The sequence below is a fragment of the Bufo gargarizans genome, chromosome 7, assembly GCF_014858855.1.
Source record: "Bufo gargarizans isolate SCDJY-AF-19 chromosome 7, ASM1485885v1, whole genome shotgun sequence".
NCBI classification, from domain to species: Eukaryota; Metazoa; Chordata; class Amphibia; order Anura; family Bufonidae; genus Bufo; species Bufo gargarizans.
Window position 1 is genome coordinate 157,637,555 of NC_058086.1, and position 24,703 is coordinate 157,662,257.

Here is a 24,703-nt window from a genome sequence, read left to right on the forward strand (position 1 = left end):
CCTTAGGAGAGCGCAATCCTTTCCTACTTCTAGAATCTTTCTGCAGGTACATGCAAGTGTCCATAGATGCCGTCCACCCATTCAACTGCAAATACACAGCATAGCTCGCTCCCTCCTCATTACAGGAAACGGGCTCAATAGAAAGTCTATGGGTCCGTGTCGATGACGTTTCCTGCAGTGGGGGTCCCAGCAATCAGACTGCCGCCAATCAAAACCTTCGATATGTCTCTATGGAAAGTTCAGTGATGCTTAATGTGTTAAATACAGTTGCGGTAGACATTAAATAACACTTAACACAACCAAAGTCATTACAATGTAAAGTTAAAGGGGTTCTTCACTCTTTGAAAAATGTTTGGGTCCCCCAAATTACGCGCTTGACCTGTCCCCCAAGCGACATGTCAGTGGATCACATGCTACCTAGGGATCATCATAATTGACCCCTGTTCATGCCAGAAGTTGACCAAAAAAAAAAAAAAAAAAAAAAAAGGGGCCAGACAGATCTCTGGGCCGTGGGTAGCAGTTAAAGGGGTTGTCTTTCAAACTGGCACCTGGATCTGAATAGTTTTGTAATTGAATGTAATTAAAAATCTAGTATAGCCACTGAGCTATTCCATAAAATGTATCTGTATAGCGCCACCTGCGGATAGTTTTTTTCCTTATTTGTTGTCCTCCTCACTGAGGTGGTCGCACGTGCTCAGTTTAAACCCTCAACTGTCACCAGACATATGTTCTGTTAGAAGCTGTGGCAGTTACAGGGAAAAAGCTACAGCAAAAAAGACACGCTCCTTGAGAAAGGATATGCCAACTTGAAGAGAATCTAGCAGGGCAATTGGAGCAAAACATGGGGAGATCTCTGGATCCATGCGAGGTACAGGGCTAGTTGTGGCTTTGTTAGAAAAGTATTGCCATGTACTCCATGATGTCCGATTTTCATTTTTACATCAATCACCATTAAGTATGCTTCCTTCCAGAGATCCGGCGTGGAGGGGACGAATCCAAAATTTGTACAAAAGGTGGAGAACCCCTATAAAGTCCGTAGCAACCGTGCATTTAATATGTTAAGTGTCAAGTTAGCAATTGCTGCATCTGTATATGTATGGCCACTACTCCACCGGCGGTTAGCACCAGCTCGCTCTATGGTTTCCCACAGACAGACCCTCACCAAATGGATTTTACCGGACAGTAAAGCTAGTTACATCTTGACACAATGAATGTCTCTATGCTTCCAGGGGCTTCTTACCATACATTGCCATCAATCCCCTCAATGCGTTTAGCGTTTTTGTGTCTTACAGACATAATCTGAGAATGAAAAAAACAACAACATTTGTAGTCAATTTAAATGAAATAAAAGTCAAATGGCAAACACAAGACTTGTATACAGTAATTACTGACACTACAGCTAGGAGGACACCCATCTTAGCAGTGCATGGGGAAAGAACTCCCTGAGAAGGTGCTGGTCCTCCTTACAGAGATCCGGCTAGTTACAGGCGTCACACGCAATGCTTGCTGGGAAAACTATGTAAATCAGTTCTCCTCCAGAAGAATGAAAACGTGTCTAGTGCCACCTACAGGTAGCTATCCTGTAAGACAATGTCCAACTGCCTATAGAGCCCAGAGACATGAATAGGGATATCCGCTAAACCAGAGACACCCATCTGTAGACCGCACTGCTTCAGAGTCATCAGTAGGGTGCCGGTTGGCTTGGGGGAGAGGTCTTTAAAGCAGCTCTTGGAAGGTGCTTTTTCTCCTCATCGAGATCCAGCCAGTTTGGATTTTTCCTTATTAAGGCCTCATGCAAAGCACGGGCACCGACCATGTGTACACCGGACGCATTCACTTGAATAAGGTTTTGATCCGCATACGACGGTCTGCACCACAAAAAGGTAGAGCGTTCACTACTTTTTTGCTTTCCGGAGGCATGGACAGAAAACCCACAGAAGCACTCCGTAGTTCTTCCGATCTGTGCCTCCGTTCTGCACTGCACCTTATCTCTTTCAGTTTGTGGACCCATTCAAGTGAATAGATCAGTATCCGTGATACGGTGCGCACACGTATATCGCGGAGCTGCTGTTTGCAGGCCGCAATATGGGCACTGACCTGCTATGGTCGTGTGCATGTGGCCTAATAGCAGCCTTAGAATACCTGGCACCCACTCATCTCCCCCCAAGCTCTAAGGTGGGAACGACCAATTAATGGGCTTTCTGCCTAAGTCCCAGCACAAAAACCTCATCGAGACTGTCAGCAGGTAGCAATGACGGCAGCAATGACGGCAGCAATGACATCAGTGGTCTGGAGCTTTAGCCAATAAGCTGTACAGCACTGACTGAGGGGTGCAGCGGAAAAAATAAAATAAAAAAAATCTACTACTAAAATTTCAGATTAGGTTTGGAAGATTGAATCTGGGTCACAAAATGACTTGATTATGCAGATAAGAACACAAAAAAAGGTTTGTCCCATCTTGGACATGGATGGTATATGCCATTAATGTCAGATAGGTGTGGGTCCCAGAAGTGGGACCCACACCTATCTCCAGAAAGGGTCCCCGAAGTGACGTGAGCGCAAGCTGAGCATGCACGGCCACCCCTCATACACTGCTAAGGGAGTTTCAAAAATTGCACAGCATGTTCGCTGAATGGAGAGGATGCCACGTGGTGTGCGCTCTGTTCACTTTGAGTGGGTCCCAGAGGTAGGACCCAACCCTAGAGATGCCATCAATGTCCCAGACCCCTTTAAAGGGGTTGTCTCACTTCAGCAAATAGCATTCATTATGTAGAGAAAGTTAATACAAGCCATCTACTAATGTATTGTGATTGTCCATATTGCCTCCTTTGCTGACTTGCTCATTTTTCCATCACAGTATACACTGCTTGTTTCCATGGTTATGACCACCCTGAAATCCATCAGTGGTGGTCGTGCTTGCATACTATAGGAAGAGTGCTGGCCTATTTGGTGGCTGGGACTGTGGGAGCTCACATAGGCTGGTGCTTTTTTTTTTTCTATGATGTGCAAGCATGACCACTGCTGATGGATTGCAGGGTGGTCGTGACCATGGAAACGAGCAGTGTATAATGTGATGAAAAAATGAATCCAGCCAGCGAAGGAAGCAATATGGATAATAACAATACATTAGTAAGTGCATTGCATTAACATAATCTACATAATAAACGCTATTTGCTAAAGGGAAATAACCCCTTTAAAGGGACTCTGTCACCACTTTCTAACCCCCACTTTTAAAACTATAGTTCTGTCCATGGAGCCCCTGTGATTTCAATGGTGTTGTTATATGCGAAATCCGCAGGCTCGTTTTGATAAAAAAAACTTTTATCTAACCTGTCAGTCATGAGGATAAGGTGCCCAGGGCGTTTCTCCCGGTCTGAACATGCCGCCGCCGCCGCCGTTGGTGCCCAGCTCCTCCTCTGATCCTTTCAGCGCCGCCTGAATGTGAAGAAATACGCCTCCGGCTCTCCCTCAGTCCCCCCTCCTTTTCTAAAATTTCGCGCGTGCGCACAGGTCTGTGCCTGATGCGCCCGTGCGGACTTTTCGATTCAGCCTCATTGAGCGAAGTGCGCATGCGCATGCACATGCGCACTTCGCTCAACCTCCCGCTAACGCGAACACTGCTGCACGCGCGGGATCTTAGAAAAGAAGGAGGGGGGACTGAGGGAGAGCCGGAGGCGTATTTCTTGACATTCAGGCGGCGCAAATTCAAGGCAGAGGAGGAGCTGGGCACCAACGGCGGCGGCGGCTGGCGGCATGTTCAGACCGGGAGAAACGCCCTGGGCACCTTATCCTCATGAATGACAGGTTAGATAAAAGGTTTTTTTATCAAAACGATCCTGCGGATTTCGCATATAACAACACCATTGAAATCACAGGGGCTCCATGGACAGAACTATAGTTCTAAAAGTGGGGGTTAGAAAGTGGTGACAGAGTCCCTTTAAGGAACAAGTCTTTAAAATACCCATTGTGTTAGGCAGAGTTCACACTTCAGTTATTTGGTCAGTTATTTCCATCAGTTAGGGCTCATGCACACGACAGTAATTTGCGTTCAGTATACTGGCCATTTTCTTAGTTCAGTATGCGGTACATATACTGAACCATTCATTTCAATGGTTCAGCAAATAAAACTGAAGTGTCTCCGTGTACATTCTGTTTCAGCATTTCCGTATTTCCGTACCGTGAAAAGATAGAACATGTCCTATTCTTGTCCGCAAATCACGGTGCTTGGCTCCATTCAAGTCAATGGGTCCGCAAAAAAAAACGGAACACATATGGAAATGCATCCGTATGTCTTCTGTATCCGTTCCGTTTTTGCAGAACCATCTATTGAAAATGTTATGCCCAGCCCAATTTTTTCTATGTAATTGCTGTATAATGTATATGGCATAGAGAAAAACGGAACGGAAACTTAAACACAACGGAAACAAAAAACTGAACAACGGATCCGTAAAAAACAGACTGTAAAACTGGAGAAAAAGCCATACGGTCGTGTGCATGAGCCCTTACTGTGAGCCAAAACCAGTAGTGAAGCTACTCAGAGATAAGGTCTAATGGAAAGGTTTGCACCTGTTCTGTGTCATTGACCCGCAACTGGTTTTGGCTCACAATCACTGATGGAAATAACTGACCAAATAACTGAAGTGTGAACTTTAATATATATATATATATATATATATATATATATAATGTGTATTTTAGACTCCGTATCCAGTGTTACAAATGGTGGTTCAGTACTTTGGGTCTCACTGTTGAGCCCGCCTTTTAGCGCTAGCTTCAGCTAAATGTAATGATTGATACCTCTCACTAATTCTGGAGAAGAATTACTTTTAATCCCTATGCAAATGAGCAGTTAAGTGCACTGAGGGTGGAACCAGCCATTTTGTGCACCCTTGCTCCTCCTGCTTCCAAATGTGGAGAAATTGGAAAAAAAAATAAAAAATGCAATTCCACCACAGTTTTATGGGTTTTGATTTTAGACTGTTTCCCATACAGTAAAACTGACCTGTTCCCTTCATTCTCTGGGTCAATACAATTACAGCAGTACCATATTTGAATAGTTTTAATACTTAACTGGCATCTATCAGCAGTTTTGTACCTATAAAACTGGCTGACCTGTTACATGTGCGCTTGGCAGCTGAAGACATCTGTGTTGGTCCCATGTTGATATGTGCCTGCATTACTGAGAAAAATTATGTTTTATTATATGCAAATGAGCCTCTAAGAGCAACAGGGGCGTTGCCATTACACCTAGAGGCTCTGCTACTGCCATGTCCTCTGCACTTTGATTGACGGGGCCAGGTGTGACGAACCGAACCCCGCAGCACCGCCTGACGTCACTACAACCTCAGGATCACGCAGTGCGGTAGATATGAAGTTCCGCACTCCCTTGGAGTATGTAAGGTCAGCTTGGCACAGTTATACCCAGACAACCCCAGGGAGTGAGAGAGGTGGCCCACAGGACCTCCAGCATGGCACAACAGTCGCTCACAACCCTAACAAGCTGAGAGAGCCCTCTCACTGCCACCAGTTCCTCGTTGGATATAAGCCTGATCCGTTAACAGGATTATATCGGGCCAGAAACCAGCCCAGGAAGCATGTAACGAGCCGAGACACGGACGTTTGGGTTCGGGAATCGAGATAAAAGAACAACCCAAGATGAAATTGTATATTTAATCGCCTTAAAAGGCACAATAGACAACAACACTATATACAAAAAGGAGATATATGGGTCAGAGATGCAAACACAGGTGACAGTACAGTCAGAATTAGCAGATAATGTGAAAGTCAGTTAGCGGATAGATGTGTAGGCGTTGGTGCTGCAGTCACATGGGAGGCAGTGATGCCAGCGGAGTTTCCTGGTCTCTTCGAACACGATACATGGCATGACTTCCCTTCAGAAGACAGACAATGGAGAGATGCCCTGCATGGGCAATTAACACTTAGTCGGTCTCGCCTCTCCCACCCCCTGGAAGGGTCCTATTCTCCCTCCCCTTGGGTATGGTAGCTAAAACTCCAAAAACCCAATTAGGATCATAACTCCTCACTGGAAGGTAATAGGGAGGCGGTTCTGGTGCCAATGGATCCAGCTGAGTCCCTGGTAAACTTGGAGACCAAACATGGCATTGCTACTTTGCAGGGGGTCATTCTGTCAGAGAAGCTTGCTTCCAGTCCGGCTGCTGAAGGTGTGAAATGTTATCACTTTGAGGCTTTGCCACCTGTGAAACCTTTTTCCTCTGCCAGATGCCGGATCACCCTAGACAGTAAATTGGCAGGCACCAAATTATATCTCCCCATATTCCTCACGCCAGGCGTTAGGATATTTTCATTGTCTGGCCCTGTCAAAGTTCAGAGGGTGCGGGAGTTGCAGAGAGCAGAGCCTCTAGGTGTAATGGCAACTCCCCCATTGCTCCTAGAGGCTCATTTGCATATATTAAAACTTCATTTTTCTCAGCAATGCGGGCACATATGAACATGGGACCAACACAGATGTCTACAGCTGCCAAGCGCACATGTAACAGGTCAGCCAGTTTCATAGGTACAAATCTGCTGACAGATGCCCTTTAAGAAGTTTTTTTTTTAATGAGAAAACTGACATGCGGGGGGGGGGGGGGGGGATTATAAATTCCCCCTATGTAATTTTCTAATCACCAGGACCATGGCCAGCAGGACTCTGTGTGTTCAGCCCGTGGCAGCCATCTCTTCCTTTCCTGATTCTCCTCCAGCATTTTCCAGTTCATCAGAATGGATTATTGAGTTTTACGCACGACACGACTTTGGCCATGATGTGTGTGTGGTTTCGTATATTTAGATTAAAACAAACATCCCCGATTTCTTGTAATCAACAAATAGTAAATTCCACATCCTCCCCCCGGCACTGCGGGTATGGAGCAAATACTCTCATTATTAGGTCAGAAGAATGGAAAAAAACACAAGTCAAGACAACAACATCTCCGAGCAAGAGAAAGAAATGTGAAAGTTACGCTCATGGAGGATACATTTGTGGTTCCAAAAATAACCTCCCGGCATAATGTGGCCCCATCTGAGCCAAAATCAATGCTGCAAAGAGTCCACTGGAATGTGAAAAGCAATACATACTCCTGTGGTGGAAAACCTGAGGAACTGGGAGACTGTCTTCTGCAACTGAGAGCGGCTCCCAAGGGGGCAGACAGCACGAAAAGCAATCAACATGCCTATAGAACAGGTCAATAAGAGGCACAGCATTAACAGCGAAGCAGTTAAGATTGCGCGATTTCTACCGATTATATTCAAACAAATTATAATGCTTTATTAAAAGGGGGTTTCCGGGAGCTCAATATTGATGGTCTATCATCAGGACAGGTCATCGGTATCTGATCGGTGGAGGTCCTACTCCCGGCACCCCCGCCGGAGCACTACGTCCTCTTCCTAAGGGCTCATGCACATACCATTGGCTGTTTTGCAGTTCACAAATTGCGGATCTGCAAAACATGGATACCTGCCTCGTGTACAGACCTATCCTTGTCCGTATTGCAGACAAGAATAGCATATGTACTATCATTTTGCGGATGCCACTGAGTGGACGTGCTTGGTATACTGTAAGGAGGCTTGATAACCTGTCCTGAGGATAGGCCATCAATATTGAACTCCACGAAAACCCCTTTAAGGCTAGGGCTACATGCCGACTTTGGTCACACAACATGATCGCAACATCAGCTCTACTGATTATGTGGTCTTATTGCAACTCAACAAGAGAGACGTTACACTGTGGCGGGGGCAGCCACAAGGAGACGTTACACTGTGGCGGGGGCAGCCACAAGGAGACGTTACACTGTGGCGGGGGCAGCCACAAGGAGACGTTACACTGTGGCGGGGGCAGCCACAAGGAGACGTTACACTGTGGCGGGGGCAGCCACAAGGAGACGTTACACTGTGGCGGGGGCAGCCACAAGGAGACGTTACACTGTGGCGGGGGCAGCCACAAGGAGACGTTACACTGTGGCGGGGGCAGCCACAAGGAGACGTTACACTGTGGCGGGGGCAGCCACAAGGAGACGTTACACTGTGGCGGGGGCAGCCACAAGGAGACGTTACACTGTGGCGGGGGCAGCCACAAGGAGACGTTACACTGTGGCGGGGGCAGCCACAAGGAGACGTTACACTGTGGCGGGGGCAGCCACAAGGAGACGTTACACTGTGGCGGGGGCAGCCACAAGGAGACGTTACACTGTGGCGGGGGCAGCCAAGGGGGGGGGGCAGCAAGGAGACGTTACACTGTGCGGGGGCAGCCACAAGGAGACGTTACACTGTGGCGGGGGCAGCCACAAGGAGACGTTACACTGTGGCGGGGGCAGCCACAAGGAGACGTTACACTGTGGCGGGGGCAGCCACAAGGAGACGTTACACTGTATGAACAAGTTTTGACCCCCCTCAGTATAATAATGTCATGTTGCTCACGTATGGAGGACTCATTATTCCCTAATGCCTGCTATTACAGATCAGTGTGCAGACTGCAGGCAGGACCAGGCCGCAGAAGGCAGGCAGACATAGCTCCTTTATGTATGACACCCGGGCTGGTTCTATTCTATGTTTAAGGTCTTGTCTCTCACTCCTCACAGGCCAAACTGTGTGTGGGAGTTGGAGAGACTTTTCCCACCTGGCTGTTTGTGCTCGCCTCTGCCGTTATCCGATTCAGACGTCGGTGGACAGAGACATGAATATGTGGAGCTACTAGGAGTCGGGGGCGGCCGCTGCGGGCAGTAATGTGGTTGTGAGTACTAATGCAGGGGCGGGCGGACAAAGATTTAGAAGCTGTCAGCGCACATGTGACTGCTTCTATGACGTCACAAAATACCACGGCTATTAGGAAACAGCGATATCGCCATATCGCTGACACCGGTTTACCGCTCAACCCTAGTGTGACACTACCCAATCAGTGCTGTCTGTCTCAGGGACACACCCTTAACTGGTAACACCCATCTGGAGCTTCACTTCAAATTGCTAGTAATTCATTCAACTTCTAGCAGGAATAATAAAGGAATGGCATGTCATAGTGATAAGAAAAGAGGCTCCAGGATTGTTATTACATGGGGGATGCAAGTAGTTACTAAGCAGACATGTCAGGAGAGGGGGAGAGGTCCTCTTTAATGGTGTGTGACCGAATTCAGCACGTAGCCCTAGCACCTATAACAATACAAAGTGACGGAAACCAATATCTCACACCTCTGCGGTATTTCTACAGAATTACACTTTCATTTACAGTATAGGTGTAATTAATATGAAATATAAATTACCAGAATGCGTTTGGCGACATAGAATGAGGAGACACACATACATTTGCACACAGTAAGACAACAGCAGCTTGGGGAATGTCGAGAATGAATTCAAATAATTAGTGGAGCTTTAATTAGGGTGCAGCATGATTGGAAGATGGAGATGGCGGCTTGATTTTCAACAGAGACCCCAAAAAAGGACCTGGGAGTGAATGTGTAGACCTGAGCAACCGGCTTCACCCCTCCAATGTCACCTCACTGTGCTCTGAAGGAGGGGGAAACAACAAGGCGGATGCGTGCGGATGCGGACAGCACACGGTATGCTGACCGCATCTTTTGTGGCTCCATTGAAATTAATGAGTCCACATCCGATCCTTTTGCGGATCGGATGTGGACTTAGCACACACCTTTTATGCTGCCCTCAGTGGGGTCAGCATAAAGTTGATGACAGGTTCCCTTTAATACTGGGTGGCATCTCCCCTTGTTGCCACTCTGGCATGGTGCCAGTCATACAGATGCTGGATGTTCTCCTGTGGTCTTTCTAAGCTTTTTCAACTTGGACCCATAGTTCAGGCAAGGTGGTTGTTGGCTTTGGTGTATGGGAGGTCCGTTGCCCCATCCAGTCCCAGACATTCTTGATGGGGGAGAGATGTGGTGATCATCTACTACATGCAGTTGAAGGACACCTACTGCACACACTGGTGAATGAGGCCCTGTGGAGATATCTGCAGATCTTCCCTGGCACATAAGAAATAACACCAGTCATCTGGTTGGCGCCCCTCGGTGCCAGTGACATGACTCATGTCCTTGCCAGGTGCAGGCTCAACAGTCACATGCCCACTGAGGGCATTAAATGACCAGCAAAGGAGATGTGTATATATGGGGTCACTTATCAAACTGGTGTAATGTAGAACTGGCTTAGGGTACTTTCACACTAGCGTCGTTGGATTCCGGCAGGCAGATCCAGCCATTTGTAGACGGATGCGGATGCGGATCCATCTCACAAATGTATTGCAATACCGGATCCGTCTTTCCAGTTGTCATCTGGAAAAATGGATCCGGTATTTATCTTTTTCACATTTTTAAAGGTCTGCGCATGCGCAGACCACAAAACTGGATCAGTTTTTCCAGAACACTTGGGGCCGGATCCGGCATTAATGCATTTCAATGGAAATGAAAGCCGGCCCCGGCATTCCGGCAAGTGTTCAGGATTTTTGGCTGGAGAGAAAACTGCAACATGCTGCGGCATTTTCTCCGGCCAAAAAACGTAAGAGGGACTGAACTGAAGACATCCTGATGCATACTGAGCGAATGCTCTTCATTCAAGATGCAGTAGGATAAAACTGATCAGTTTTTTTCCGGTATTGAGTCCCTAGAACAGAACTCAATACCGGAAAAGAAAAACGCTCGGGTGAAAGTACCCTTAGTTGCCCATATCAACAAATCAGATTCCACCTTTCATTTTTGACAGCTCCTTTGAGAAATGAAAGGTGGAATCTGATTGGTTGCTATGGGCAACTAAGCCAGTTGTACTTTACACCAGTTTGATAAATGACCCCAATACACGCTACTTCACACTTCCCGGCTAGCGAAGCAGCGCTGAAACCAAGAGGCCCCATTAAGGTGAGTGGTTTGTTTATTTCTTAATTCTGGGCCCATGCCAGGCCACCCCTACATTTTTAGGCATCAGACAACTCCTTTAAAACATACTGCGGGAAAGTTATCAAAACGGGTGTAGATGTAGAGTAGAACTGGCTTAGTTGCCTATAGTAACCAATCAGATTCCACCTTTCATTTTTTTTAGAGCTCCATTGGAAAATGAAAGGTGGAATCTGATTGGTTGCTACTAAGCCAGTTCTACTTTACACCAGTTTTGATAAATCTCCCTGATAAACAGGTGAGCTTATGCGTCACATCACCTCATAGTCATGACTTCACGTTAAAAATTACTTATAACATCACAAGTTTTTAGAGTTTTACTATACAGCTGCCCCATTGGCCACAGACACAATAGCACCCCCTCCCCCCCCCCCCCCAAAAAAAAAAAAAAGTTGAAAATGCTATTGTTAATCCTATTGCTTAAAAGTATGTTTAACATAAATATGTGATGTAAAGATTAAAGATTATTTTAATTTTTTTTCTTCATGTCAATATCTATATTTCAAAAACAAATTGCGGCCGCAATGCACGATCGCCGGCCGTGGGTCAGCCGCATCGGATTGCGGACCCATTCACTTTAATGGGTCCGCAATCCGCAAAAGGTAGGACCTGTTCTATGTTTTTGCGGCACGGAAGTACGGGACGCAACCCCACGGAAGCACTCCGTAGTGCTTCCGAGGGGTCCCGTTCTGTGCGGCCGTTCCGCAATTCCAGATTTGCGGACCCATTGAAGTGAATGGGTCCGCATCCGTGATACAGAATGCACACGGAACTGTGGCCGTGTATTGCAGTGTGAACTAGGCCTTATCTTGTACAATGACCTGTGTTTTCTTGTAGGATGACCTGAACAGAGGTGATTGTCAAAACGTATTTGTCCTTTCCTTGTACAATCACCTTTTGTGACTGATGGGTCCTCTCTTATCTGTGTATATAGGTGATATGTGTCATTCAAATCCTTCCTGTAATGATAAGCAGATAACTACAGTAAAGCGATCTGTACAGACCAAGAAGCGGCGATTTTTACAGGCCAGTATGAAAACTGCAGGATTTATGGTTTTTGTTTTTGAAATATAGATATTGACATGGAGAAAAAAAATAAAAAATAAAAAATCTTTACATCACATATTTATGTTAAACATATTTTTAAACAATAGGATTAACAATAGCATTTTCAACACAGCACCATCCATTGGATAGCAGCCGTGCTGGGTGTTGCAGCTCAGCCTTAAATGGTTCCTCTGTTATTCCTATTAGATATTTTTCAATAGATTGACAACTGGGGTTTATTTGGAGTGTGTCCATACACAGCCTGGCACTGTCCAATCAGTGCTGACAGTATTGGGACGCCCCATTTTGAAAGGTGGTGTGGTAAGACCCACAGGTCAATATACTCAGTTACCAGGAGGAAGAACTGAGGGACAGCTCAGTGCAATGTTTTAAGAATAGATGCTTATGGGGAATACAAGCATTTAGTAAAGCAGACACATCAGAAAGGGTGAAAGGTCCTCTTAAACACTGACCCGTGGTGGGGCTGGAACCAACAGAATCATAGTTCACTAGGACGCAGTGAATTTAGTGCACATGATCCGTGATCTGTCCGGGAAACCCGACTGTCACATGGACGGTCACATTTCCATGTCCGTTTCACGTCGACAGCACACATCCGTGATTCACTTAAATGCACAGTACCACTAAAAATAAAAATCTAGTATAGCAGGGGAGCTATACCATAAAATGTATCTGCATGGCGCCACCTGCTGTTTATGTTCTTTATTTCTAGTCCACCTCACTGAGGTGGTCGCATGTTTAAAGGGTTATCCAGCCCCTATAATGACCCCCCAATGCCCGGGACCCTCGTATACATTCTACTCACCTGCGTCACTCTGGATCTCTGCACGGCCACCGCTGCAACTCCCTGATTCTTGGATCAAAACATCTAGCGTTGGGGGGGGGGGGGCAGCCAATAGCAGACCGTAACGGGGACAAGCATCTCTAGCATCATGAGTAACGCTAGGGGGGCATGTCCCCATCGCAGCCTGCTATAAGCTGCTGCCCCCATTGCTGGATTTTTTGATCCGGCTGTGCAAGGATCCAGAGTGACGCTGGTGCCAGGGAGCAGGTGAGTATAATATATAGAAGGGGCCCGGGCATTACAGGGGGGTTGGATAACCCCTTTAAATCTTCAACTATAATCAGCCCTATCTTCTATTAGACGCTGTAGCAGTTAGACCTCTTGCACACAAACGTATGGCTTTTTCAGTGTTTTGCAGTCCGCAAAAATACAGATGATGTCCGCGTGCATTCTGTTTTTTGTGGCATATGGAGTACCTTCCGTATTTTTTTTTTGCGGACCTATTTAAATTAATGGTTCCATATACGGAACGCAAAAAAACGTAAAGGAAACGGAAGAAAAACCTTCTGGGAAAAAAAAAATGTATAATAATAATAATAATAATAATAATAATAATAATAATACATTTTTCTTTTCTGTAATATTGGGGGGGAAACACTACCTGAGCACACCACGTCCACAAATACACAGACAGGTAGGTAACATGCTGCTGTCAGTACTCAAACACAATAAACATAAAAACTGTCCTAAAATAGGACAACATCACCTAACCTGCTTGTTGATGGTTTCCAGATACATTTGCATGACAGTGAGTCACTCTTAGCAATAATGCTAAACTGAGTTACGCTCAATCTTGTGAGACTGCAGATGGGGGGCTGTGTGTAACCAGCGGTCTAAACATCAGTATACAGTATATTCCCCAACCTGAATCAGTCATGATGTTTCATCATCCCCATGACATGCAAGCAGTACAGTGCAGCCTGGGTGTCCCATGTAAACCCTCTGGAAGGCAGAGGCAGAATGCATGGCACAGCTGCTGCAGCACCTCTTGTCAAGCACCAGGTAGTAGTCCACTAAACAAAGACTGGCTGCATTCATTATTGCATATCACTTACTGGCTGCGTGCTTTTGTCCCAATGAACTTGGCAAGTATGGGGAGGAGGGGAGGAAGGACAGCAGGTTACACCGCGGCACAAAGGTGGCAATAGGAGGACGACATAATTGAAAGGCAGAGCAGCCAATAGAAAGGCTCATCGCTAAGCCCCTCCCTCTTGCTCGCTTTGGCGGATGAGAGTTGACTGACACTCCGAAGAGCCAATAGGATAGAGGCGCTGGGATGACGGCGAGACGCCATTGGCTGGTGTGCACAGCCATACGCTGCAGCAGTGTTGGAGTAGGAAGAAGCAGCTGACAGAGGCCACAGGCAGATGGGAGCCGAGCCATGTAAGTGAGAGCTTCTAGGTGTGTCTGTCAGTCATCATTGTAGTGGCGGGGGCCGTGCCCCAGGCTGATGGTACATGTGTCATGGCGTTGTTTATTCGGTTTACATGAGCCGCAGACTAAAATAATCTCCTAGTGGTTGAGGCTGTTCCTATAATGACCCGTTATCCATAGATTACACGCGTATAACCGTGTACAGGTGCTTGGAGCCGTGGCAACCAATCAAATGCCAGCTTCTATTTTTCCACTGTAGATTAGAAAATGAAAGAAGTGATCTGATTGGTTGTCATGGACAACATTATCATTTTTTATATATTTTTTTTTTTACTACTTGTTGTTGGTCCTATTTCCATTAGAGGCCCAGTCAGCTGGCGCGGGCCTGTGCCGGGCTGTGGCGCAAACAAGGTACGGCGAGACATCATTGGCAGGTGTGAGTCAAAATGGTGGTGGTGGTAGCGGCACGGCCAGGAAGGAAAAGGAGTGGAGCCTTGGGTGCAGCGGCACCGCCCTTGTTGCACTCCAGGGCTAATTAACATAAAATATGAAGTCTAATTTCAGTTTCGATGGAAATAGGACCAGCGCCATTAGAAAGTATTGACAAGCACACATCTGGCATGTAAGGTGGTGTCATGGCGAGCGATGTGGTGACTGGTTCCCTTTAATCGGATATAGAGCAGCTGTGAGGTATGGCACGTCGTATGTGTGCGCGGGCCTTAGATTGTCAAAACCAAGTATATTAAAGGGGTCCCTTAAGAAGCCGATCACAAAGTGTCCCCCTCATGGAGGTAGGGACAATTGGCTGTAGTCTGCGGGGAAACCTGGCATTTAGTGTTCAGTTTCCCTTCAGCGCCTCCACAGGAGAAATGAAGCATTACACAGTGCCATTGAGTTCAGTGGGCTGTCTATGTAACGCAGGGGAGGTCCTCCGGAGGCGGAGATGATCTTTGTAACTGCCTTGGATGAGAAGATGACCGTGAACCGAGGACATCCCTCTATTAACTCAAATCCCTATTAGAATACATTTAAAAAAAATGTGTTTGGATTTGCTCAAGGATCCTGAAGGGTGTCGTAAATTATCCTTGGACCCCACCGATAGGTTCATTGTGGAAGGCGATTTTATGCACTGGCCTGGCCCAGAGGGTTATCAATAAGGCAGAATTAGATTCTCTATTACCTTCTAAGCCATGTAAGCTACATTTTATAGTCTCCCCAAGGGTGTTAGTCCACTGAAGGGTCGGCCAGTTGTAGCAGGTGTCAACTCCTACTCAAAATTGTGAGATCTATGTTGACAAGGTTCTAGGACAATTTGTACTTTCCCTCCCTTCATACACGAGGGGCACCACGGACTTTCTGCTGCATATTGACTATAGCTGTTTATTGGGGTCGAATCTCTATACCGCTCCATCCCTCACGAAAAAGGTCTATCTGCGGTAGAATATTTTTTACGCACACAGAGGACACCGTTTAGGACACATAATACATTTATTTTGAACCTCCTGGAGTTCACACTCGCACACACATTTTTTTTCTTTCTTTTTCATCTACTTTTTTACCACCAGCTCAGGGGGACGGCTATGGGGAGCCCGTGCGCCCCCACTTATTCAAATCTCTTCCTGGGCTTCTGGGGGGACACAATTGTCTTCCCAGATCATCAGGAGTGGTGGAAGGAAAAAATTATATTTTGGACACGATATATCGATGATATATTTGTTATATAGGATGGTAATAGTGATGAGTTTGGGAACTTCATAGGGGGCTCTTAACATCAATCAGATAGGACTTAGGTTCACCCATGAGATACAGAGGGACAGCATTGCATTCCTGGATGTCAGGATATCTAAACAGGAGGATAGGCTTGTTACTAGAGTTGAGTGTACACCTAGATGTTCGGGTTCGGCCGAACTTCACAAAAAAGTTTGAACTTTTGAGCACTAAAATGGCTGTAAAAATGTCATGGAAAGGGCTAGAGGGCTGCAAATGGCATCAAAATGTGGCAAGTGCTCTGCAAACAAATGTGGATAGGGGAATAACATAAAATACGTAAAAATAAATAATCTTGATCTAGGAGTAGGAGGTTGAGGTGACGGTGTAGGTGGAAACGGCAGTGGTGGAGGAGGAGGTAGCCTACACTGCTTTTTGGTTTTACATTCTTTTTATTTTTTTAAATTAGGGTACACCCCAAAATATTGGGAAATATAACCTGTGATAACCCCCTCCAGTCGTGCTAATCACACGTTCAGACCAGGGGCGTAGCTATAGGGGGTGCAGAGGTAGCAGTCGCTACCGGGCCCAGTAGCCTGAGGGGCCCAAAGACCCTTGTGCTGCATAGGAAGACACACAAAGCACTGAGGGAAGGGGGGTCCAAGCCTAACTCTTTCACCAGGGCCCATGAGCCTTTAGCTACGCCCCTGGTTCAGACAATACACTGGCTGCAGGGCAGGCCAGCACCTCCAAGGCATAAAGGGCAAGCTCAGGCCATGTGTCCAATTTGGAGACCCAGAAGTTGCAGGGGGCAGAGCCATCAGTCAGTACGTGTAGGCGTGTGCACATATACTGCCCCACCATGTCGCACGTCCCCGTGATGTCCACGATCCAATTGGACATCTGCTCTATCAACTTTCGATGTTCTTTTCTGCGCCTACCATGGTGATCACGGTTAGCGGCGAATCAGGGTTCCACGCCGGAGAGGGAGCGTGAGAAAGAGAGACCACATCCAAGGGAGGTCAATGGATGAAATTTAATTGTGATCGGGCGGAAATGTGGGACAAATTATTGAAGCAGAAGCATCCAAGTAAAGGAGGGGGCGCGCAGCAATTACCCACTCCTGACTCGGGGAGGTAGTGACGATAAATAACAATACAGGGCTCTTAAAGGAAACCTGTCCCCAGGATTTTGTGCATAGAGCTGTGGACATGGGCTGCTAGTTGGCCACTAGCACATCTGCAGTACCCAGGTCCCATAGCTCTCTGCGCTTTTATGGTGTTAAAAAAACGTTTTGAGTGATATGCAAATTACCTGATATGAGTCCTGTAGCCGGAGATGAGTCAAGCGGAAAGGAGCCCAGCACCGCCCCGCGTCCTCCGAATCTCCTCCTTGCTGGCTGACGTCACAGAGCTGGAGCGCCGAAATCTCGCGATGCGAGAGCTAGCGCATGTGCAGTGTCGGCATCATGTTCATTCCCTGTGCTGGCATCAGCACAGGGAACGAACTACGCATGCGCTAGCTCGCGCATCGCGATATTTCGGCGATCCAGCTCTGTGACGTCAGCCAGCAAGGAGGAGATTCGGAGGACGCGGGGCGGTGCTGGGCTCCTTTCCGCTTGACTCATCTCCGGCTACAGGACTCATATCAGGTAATTTGCATATCACTCAAAACGTTTTTTTAACACAATAAAAGCGCAGAGAGCTATGGGACCTGGGTACTGCAGATGTGCTAGTGGCCAACTAGCAGCCCATGTCCCCAGCTCTATGCGCAAAATCCTGGTGACAGGTTTCCTTTAAGATGCCCTGTTATTGGAATGATTAATAAAAAATTATAGGGAATGTCACTGGGGTATTTGGGATTTGGAAACGTTAGACAGGAGAGGCCCTGCTGCCGCTTTGTTGACTGTAGATAACTTCTGCCTGATCGTATGTCCCTGTGACGTCCACCATCCAATTTGGATATCTTCTCTATCAACTTTTGATGTTCTTTTCTGAGCCTACCATGTTGATCACGGTTATCGGCGAATCAGGGTTCCACGCCGGAGAGGGAGCGTGATTAAGGGATACCTCATCCAAGGCAGGTCAATGGCTGCAATGGGATGAAGCGGAGATGTGGGACAAGTTGTTAAAGCAGAAAGATCGAATAAAAGGGCCAATTAAAGACAAATTTTTGAAATTTAAGTCCCTGTCACCTATGCAGAGCAGGGGTTTTTCATCACCAGAAATGGGTTAATGTCACCCACCAATGGAACAGATTATTTTTAAAAATTTCGGTCCCTGTCACCTATGCAGAGCAGGGGTTTATTCATGGCAAAAATTTTAAAATGTCACCCAAGAATGTAACAGAAAAATTAGTGAAATGACATAAAATAAAATCCGTACAAATAAAATAAAAAAACAACTTGATTTATGAGGTGGAGGTCCATATGGAGTAGGAGTTTGAGCAGGCGGTGGATGTAGCAGAGTAGGTGGAAGCGGCGGTGGTGGGGGACAAGATGGTTTTTGGTTTAAATTTAATTTTTTTTTTTTTTAAATTGGGGTACACTCCAAAAGAGGTGTGAAATATCCAGAATGCAAGAATGAGCAATTGTGCTGTAGTATAACAATGGCTGGGTAAGGCTGGTATACATGTCTATTCTGCACAAGGTACGGACAAGGCCTGTGGGATCCATGCCTGGTTCATTTTAATGAACGTGATCTTGTCCACATTGGCTGTGGACAGGCGGCTGCGCTTGTCTGTGATGACGCCTCCTTCCGTGGTAAACACACGTTAAGATAATACACTGGCTGCAGGGCAGGCTAGCACCTCCAAGGCGTAAAGGGCAAGCTCAGGCCATGTGCCCAATTTGGAGACCCAGAAGTTGAAGGGGGCAAACCCGTCATTCAGTACGTGTAGTTCAGTACATGTTGCTGAAATGCTGCCTCCTGCTAAGACGTTCCATATCAGCTGGTGGTGCTGGTTGTTGTGGCGTGCTGACTAAGCTTTTACACATTTCGGCCATGCTAACCCTGCCTTCTGAGGTGTTGGCAGTGCCCCAGCTGCATTGGCGACCTCTTCCTCGTCCCCTGCCTTCACCTTGTGCTTCCACTGTGCCCTCGCTGTCAGGTGGAAATGCCACCAGCACCGCGTCTACCAGCGTGCGCTTGTACTCGCGCATCTTACGATCACGCTACAGTGAGGGAATTAAGGACGGTACGTTGTCCTTGTAACGGGGATCCAGCAGCGTGGTCACCCAGTAATCAGCACAAGTTAGAATGTGGGCAACTCGGCGGTCATTGCGTAGACACTGCAGCATGTAATTGCTCATATGTGCCAGGCTGCCCAGAGGCAACGAAAAGCTGTCTTCTATGGGAGGTGTATCGTCTGTGTCCTCTGTATCCCTCCATCCACGCACCAGTGATGGCCATCAGCTGGTCTGGGTGACCCTGCTGTGAACATGGTTCCTCCTCCTCATCCTCCAGAACTGTGCCCTGGCTGGACAATTGTGTACCTGGCGTTTGTAGGTGCAGGAACCCACCTTCGGAGCCACTTGTGAATGACTGGCCGGAAACCCTACGAAATGATCCCTCTTCCTACTCCACCTCCTGTGCCACATCCTCTTCCTTCATCGCCAGCATTGTTTTTTCAAGGAGGCATAGAAGTGGAATAGTAACGCTGAGTACTCGAAACAGCGCAACAAGGAACACAGGTCTCGCATGGAGGCCCAGTCATTGGTGGTGAAGTGGTGTTGTTCCGCCGAGCGGCTCACCCGTGCGTGCTGCAGCTGAAACTCCACTATCTCCTGCTGCTGCTCGCATAGTCTGGCCAGCATGTGCAAGGTGGAGTTCCACCTTGTGGGCATGTCGCATATGAGGCGGTGAGCGGGAAGGCTGAAGTTCCGCTGCAGCGCTGACAGGCGAGCAGCAGCAGGGTGAGAACGCCGAAAGCACGCACAGACGGCCTGCACTTTATGCACCAGCTCTGACATATCGGGGTAATTTTTAAGGAATCTCTGCACCACCAAATTCATCACATGCGCCAGGCTAGGGATGTGCGTCAAAATGGCTAGTCCCAGAGCTGCTACGAGATTTCGCCCATTATCGCACACCACCAGGCCGGGCTTGAGGCTGACTGTCACCAACCACTCATCGGTCTGTTGTTCAAGGCCCGTCCACAGCTCCTGCGCATTCTGGGGTTTGTCCCCCAAACAGATAAGTTTTAAAACTGCCTGCTGTCGTTTACCCCTGGCTGTGCTGAAGTTGGTGGTGATGGTGTTACGCTGACCGGATGAGGAGGCGGTAGAGGATGAGGAAGCAGAGTAGGAGGAGGAAGCAACAGGAGGCAAACTGAAGCACCCTGCAATCCTCGGTGGTGGAAGGACATGCGCCAAACTGCTATCCACCTCAGGCCCAGCAGCCACTGCATTTACCCAGTGTGCTGTTATGGAGATATAACGTCCCTGACCATGCTTACTGGTCCACGTACCCGTAGTGAGGTGCACCTTGACACAGATGGCGTTGTGCAGATCACACCTGATTTTGTCCCCCATTTGGTTGTGCAGGGAAGAGATGGCTCGCCTGGAAAAGTAGTGGCGACTGGGCACAACGTACTGTGGGACAGCCACCGCCATAAGGCCTTTAAAACTCTCCGTCTCCACCAGACGGAATGACAGCATTTCAAAGGCCAGTATTTTGAAATGCTGCCATTCAGGGCCAGTGATCGCGGTGGGTAGGGGGTACTTCCTCTTCCGCTCCAGTGTTTGCGAGATGGAGAGCTGAACGCTTTTGTGGGACATTGTGGAGATGCTTGGTGACCCAGGTGTTGGTGTTGCTGGCAGATCATCTGTTTGTGGGTTGCCAGGTGGCACTGTCACTCCAGAGGTGGATGAAGAGGCCGAGACTGCAGAAGAGGAAGCAGGAGGAGCCAGAGACCTTTTTTGGTTTTTGAGGTGTCTACTCCACTGCAGCTTGTGCTTTGCACTTAAGATTCCTGGTCATGCAGGTTGTTCTCAGGTTGAGAACGTTTATGCCTCGCTTCAGGCTCTGATTGCACAGCGTGCAAACCACTCGTGTCTTGTCGTCAGCACATTGTCTGAAGAACTGCCACGCCAGGGAACTCCTTGGAGGTGGCTTTGGTGTGCTCGGTCCCTTGCTGCGGTGGGCAGTAGCAGGCGTACTGTCTAGGGGACGGCCGCTCCGCTTTTGCACCCTGCTCCCTCCTTCTGCTGTGTTGGTGGCTCTGTGCGACCACCGCCTCTTCCTCCGAACTACACAGGTCACTCGCATGACCTTGATTCCATGTGGGGTCGAGGACCTCATCGTCCTCCACATCATCTTCCACCCACTCTTCACCCCTGCCCTCCTTGTCGGTCTGCACACTTTCGAAAGCCCCAGCAGTTGGCACCTGTTTCGTCATCATCCGAGACGTGCTGCGATGGTCCTCCCATGTACTCATTTTGAAAGATAAGTGGTTGGGCATCGGTGCACTCAATCTCTTCCACTTCTGGTGCAGGGCTAGGTGGATGGCCCTGGGAAACCCTGCTAACAGAGTCATCAAAAAGCAGAAGAGATTGCTGCATGACTTGGAGCTCAGACTGCTTGGCTGATTTGCAAGGGGGTGAGGTGAAAGACTGATGGACATCGGCTGTAGGTGCCAACTCTGATCTTTCAGCAAGGGACTGGGTGGGAGACAATGTGAAGGAACTGGAGGCACTGTCAGCAACCCAATCTACTATTGCCTGTACTTGTTCTGGCCTCACCATTCGTAGAGCCGCGTTAGGCCCGACCAAATGCCGCTGAAGGTTCTGTTGCCTACTCGCACCTGAGGAAGGTGTTTCACTTGTGCGTGTAGCTGGCACAGATTGACCACGTCATCTCCCTGCAACAGGAGCTCCACCAGCAGCACCACGACCGGGGCCACATCCTTTTTTTGACGCTCTCCTCATATTTCTCAAATTTAGGATCTTGCCCAAATTGGGTGGGTTTTTTTTAATAGCAGAATAGAACAACAGTATCTAAGGGGTGTATCTCACAATGACAGATGCAGCAAAGGCTGCAAAATTAAGATTTTGGCCTTTAATGGGTGTTTTTTTTTTTTTATAGCAGAATATGACAGCAGTATATAACGCTTGAATTTCACACATACAGATGCAGCAAGGGCTGTAAAATTGTGTATTTTGCCCAAAAAGGGTGTTTTTTCAAAGCCAGAAAATGATTGCATTGTTTCAAGCTTGGATTTCAATGTCACAAAAGCACATATGCATTGCTGGTGCACTGAGCTTGCAAAAAATGCCCGCCACCGCCCACCTAACTAACAGACGGATAATTTTATTTTTCTGTCACTGGGCTCAGGGTAGGGTAAAAAGATTGTGCACTGCACCCACACAACAAAATCTATGTAGATCGCTGAGTTCAATTGCTGTTCTGATTAAAGTTTCTTTCCTCTTCTCTTCCTCACAGCAGCAGCATCCTCTCCCTACACTAATCAGAGCAGTGATGTGCAGCGCTACGTGACTCCAGCTTATATAGAGGCTGGGTCACATGGTGCACTGGCTAATCACAGCCATGCCATTAGTAGGCATGACAGTGATTGCTTCTAAGGGCACACAGTTAAACGCTTATTGATTGGCTGCTCTGCAGCCTTTCAAAAAGCGCCAAGAAATCACCGAACCCGAACTTTTACCCGAACTCTATGAGCTGGATGCCCATAAACGGTTAGCGCCTGACTGAGGATGCATCTCCACATACTTTCCGGCTAGTGACTTATGCGCTTCATTGTGCGTGTCACGGCCCGGAAGTAGCGACCTTCACAGACCGGAAGAAGTGTGCGCTCCAGAGATGCATTCCATAGGCTGGACGCTAATCACTAGTGCCGGCCGGAAGGAACATATGCCCCAGGTATGTGCTCCACAGGCCGGATGGTCGCTTGACAGGAAATTATGCGATTGGTGTTGGTCTTGGCATGCCTCTGGATAGACTGCCTTAATTGGGGCCTGGGCGCACTAGTTACAGGTCAGTGCGTCTGTATATCTGCATGCCCGCAGCATTAGGCATCTACAGGGGGTGGCACACTTCTGGTGTTTGGGGGTCAAGTAATTCTTTACTATTAATGTGTGTGATTTTTGAAGACCTTAAGTTGCCATGATTGGATCTTTCATAGGAACCTTCTTTTTACAGGTATCGGGCAACCAGTATCCTTCTGGGCGATGTCCAAACAGTGAGACAGATATTGAAATCTTTTTCATGTACATTGTTTTTCTGTCAATTTTTGCCACCCACCTAGTACTGTTCATTATTTCTTTATCTTTATTTATTCTTTATTTTTTTGGTTATCATGTGTTAATTATGTGATTATACCCTGCAGTCATGGCCAAAAGTTTTGAGAATTACATAAATATTGGAAATTGGAGAAGTTGCTGCTTAAGTTTTTATAATAGCAATTTGCATATACTCCAGAATGTTATGAAGAGTGATCAGATGAATTGTATAGTCCTTCTTTGCCATGAAAATTAACTTAATCCCAAAAGAAACTTTCCACTGCATTTCATGCTGTCATTAAAGGACCTGCTGAGATCATTTCAGTAATCGTCTTGTTAACTCAGATGAGAATGTTGACGAGCACAAGGCTGGAGATCATTATGTCGGGCTGATTGGGTTAAAATGGCAGACTTGACCTGTTAAAAGGAGGGTGATGCTTAAAATCATTGTTCTTCCATTGTTAACAATGGTGACCTGCAAAGAAACATGTGCAAATATGTTGAATGGACTGCTGAGGACTGGGGCAAAGTCATATTCTCAGATGAAGCCTCTTTCCGATTGTTTGTGGCATCAGGAAAAAGGCTTGTCCGGAGAAGAAAAGGTGAGCGCTACCATCAGTCCTGTGTCATGCCAACAGTAAAGCATCCTGAGACCATTCATGTGTGGGGTTGCTTCTCATCCAAGGGAGTGGGCTCACTCACAATTTTGCCCAAAAACACAGCCATGAATAAAGAATGGTACCAAAACACCCTCCAACAGCAACTTCTTCCAACAGTCCAACAACAGTTTGGTGAAGAACAATGCATTTTCCAGCACGATGGAGCACCCTGCCATAAGGCAAAAGGGATAACTAAGTGGCTCGGGGACCAAAACGTTGACATTTTGGGTCCATGGCCTGGAAACTCCCCAGATCTTAATCCCATTGAGAACTTGTGGTCAATCCTCAAGAGGCGGGTGGACAAACAAAAACCCACTAATTCTGACAAACTCCAAGCAGAGATTATGAAAGAATGGGTTGCTATCAGTCAGGCATTGGCCCAGAAGTTGATTGAGAGCATGCCCAGTCGAATTGCAGAGATTCTGAAAAAGAAGGGCCAACATTGCAAATACTGACTCTTTGCATAAATGTCATGTAATTGTCGATAAAAGCCTTTGAAACGTATGAAGTGCGTGAAATTATATTTCACTACATCACAGAAACAACTGAAACAAATATTTAAAAGCAGTTTAGCAGCAAACTTTGTGAAAACTAATATTTGTGTCATTCTCAAAACTTTTGGCCACGACTGTACATCCTGACCCCCTGAGGAAACCACTTTGTTGGGGGAAACGCGTCGGAGGGTCTTGGGGGTTTCACCCCCCAAACACCTTTGGGGTAATTTTAGGGCTATTTAGCGAAGGAACGAGGACAGAGAGTCTCCACCATTGGGCTTCTTCTCTGGGCTGGGGGGTACAGTAGGGTGATATAGGGTAAGTTTATTTCCCTCCCCGGGACCCCGGCCCATTCCTTTCTGTATGTATATTTCATTTCTACCTTTTATTTTTTGTATCTTTGAACTATCAGG

At 47.2% G+C, this 24,703-nt stretch overlaps 2 protein-coding genes across 5 annotated transcripts in view; one reads left to right on the plus strand and one right to left on the minus strand.

Moving 5' to 3' along the window:
- The window catches only part of KYAT3 (kynurenine aminotransferase 3), a 49,878-nt gene extending 35,911 nt beyond the window's left edge, over positions 1–13,967 (minus strand). The window contains exons 1-3 of one of the 2 annotated variants that reach the window (XM_044301985.1): positions 13,875–13,928; positions 7,096–7,190; positions 1,241–1,299 (exon numbers count right to left, since the gene is read on the minus strand). In XM_044301985.1, the coding sequence (XP_044157920.1) occupies positions 1,241–1,299; positions 7,096–7,188 (152 nt within the window). In that variant the 5' untranslated portion in view covers positions 7,189–7,190; positions 13,875–13,928. Of the gene's footprint in view, positions 1–1,240; positions 1,300–7,095; positions 7,191–13,874 lie in introns of both variants that reach the window. The other variant, XM_044301986.1, reaches the window with a different exon arrangement.
- A 132-nt stretch (positions 13,968–14,099) lies between these two features.
- LRRC8B (leucine rich repeat containing 8 VRAC subunit B) overlaps positions 14,100–24,703 on the plus strand; it is a 38,657-nt gene continuing 28,053 nt past the window's right edge. The window contains exons 1-2 of one of the 3 annotated variants that reach the window (XM_044302080.1): positions 14,184–14,202; positions 23,058–23,097. The gene's annotated coding sequence lies outside the window, so the exon portion shown is untranslated. Of the gene's footprint in view, positions 14,203–23,057; positions 23,126–24,703 lie in introns of those variants that run through there. The other 2 variants (XM_044302079.1, XM_044302081.1) reach the window with 2 other exon arrangements.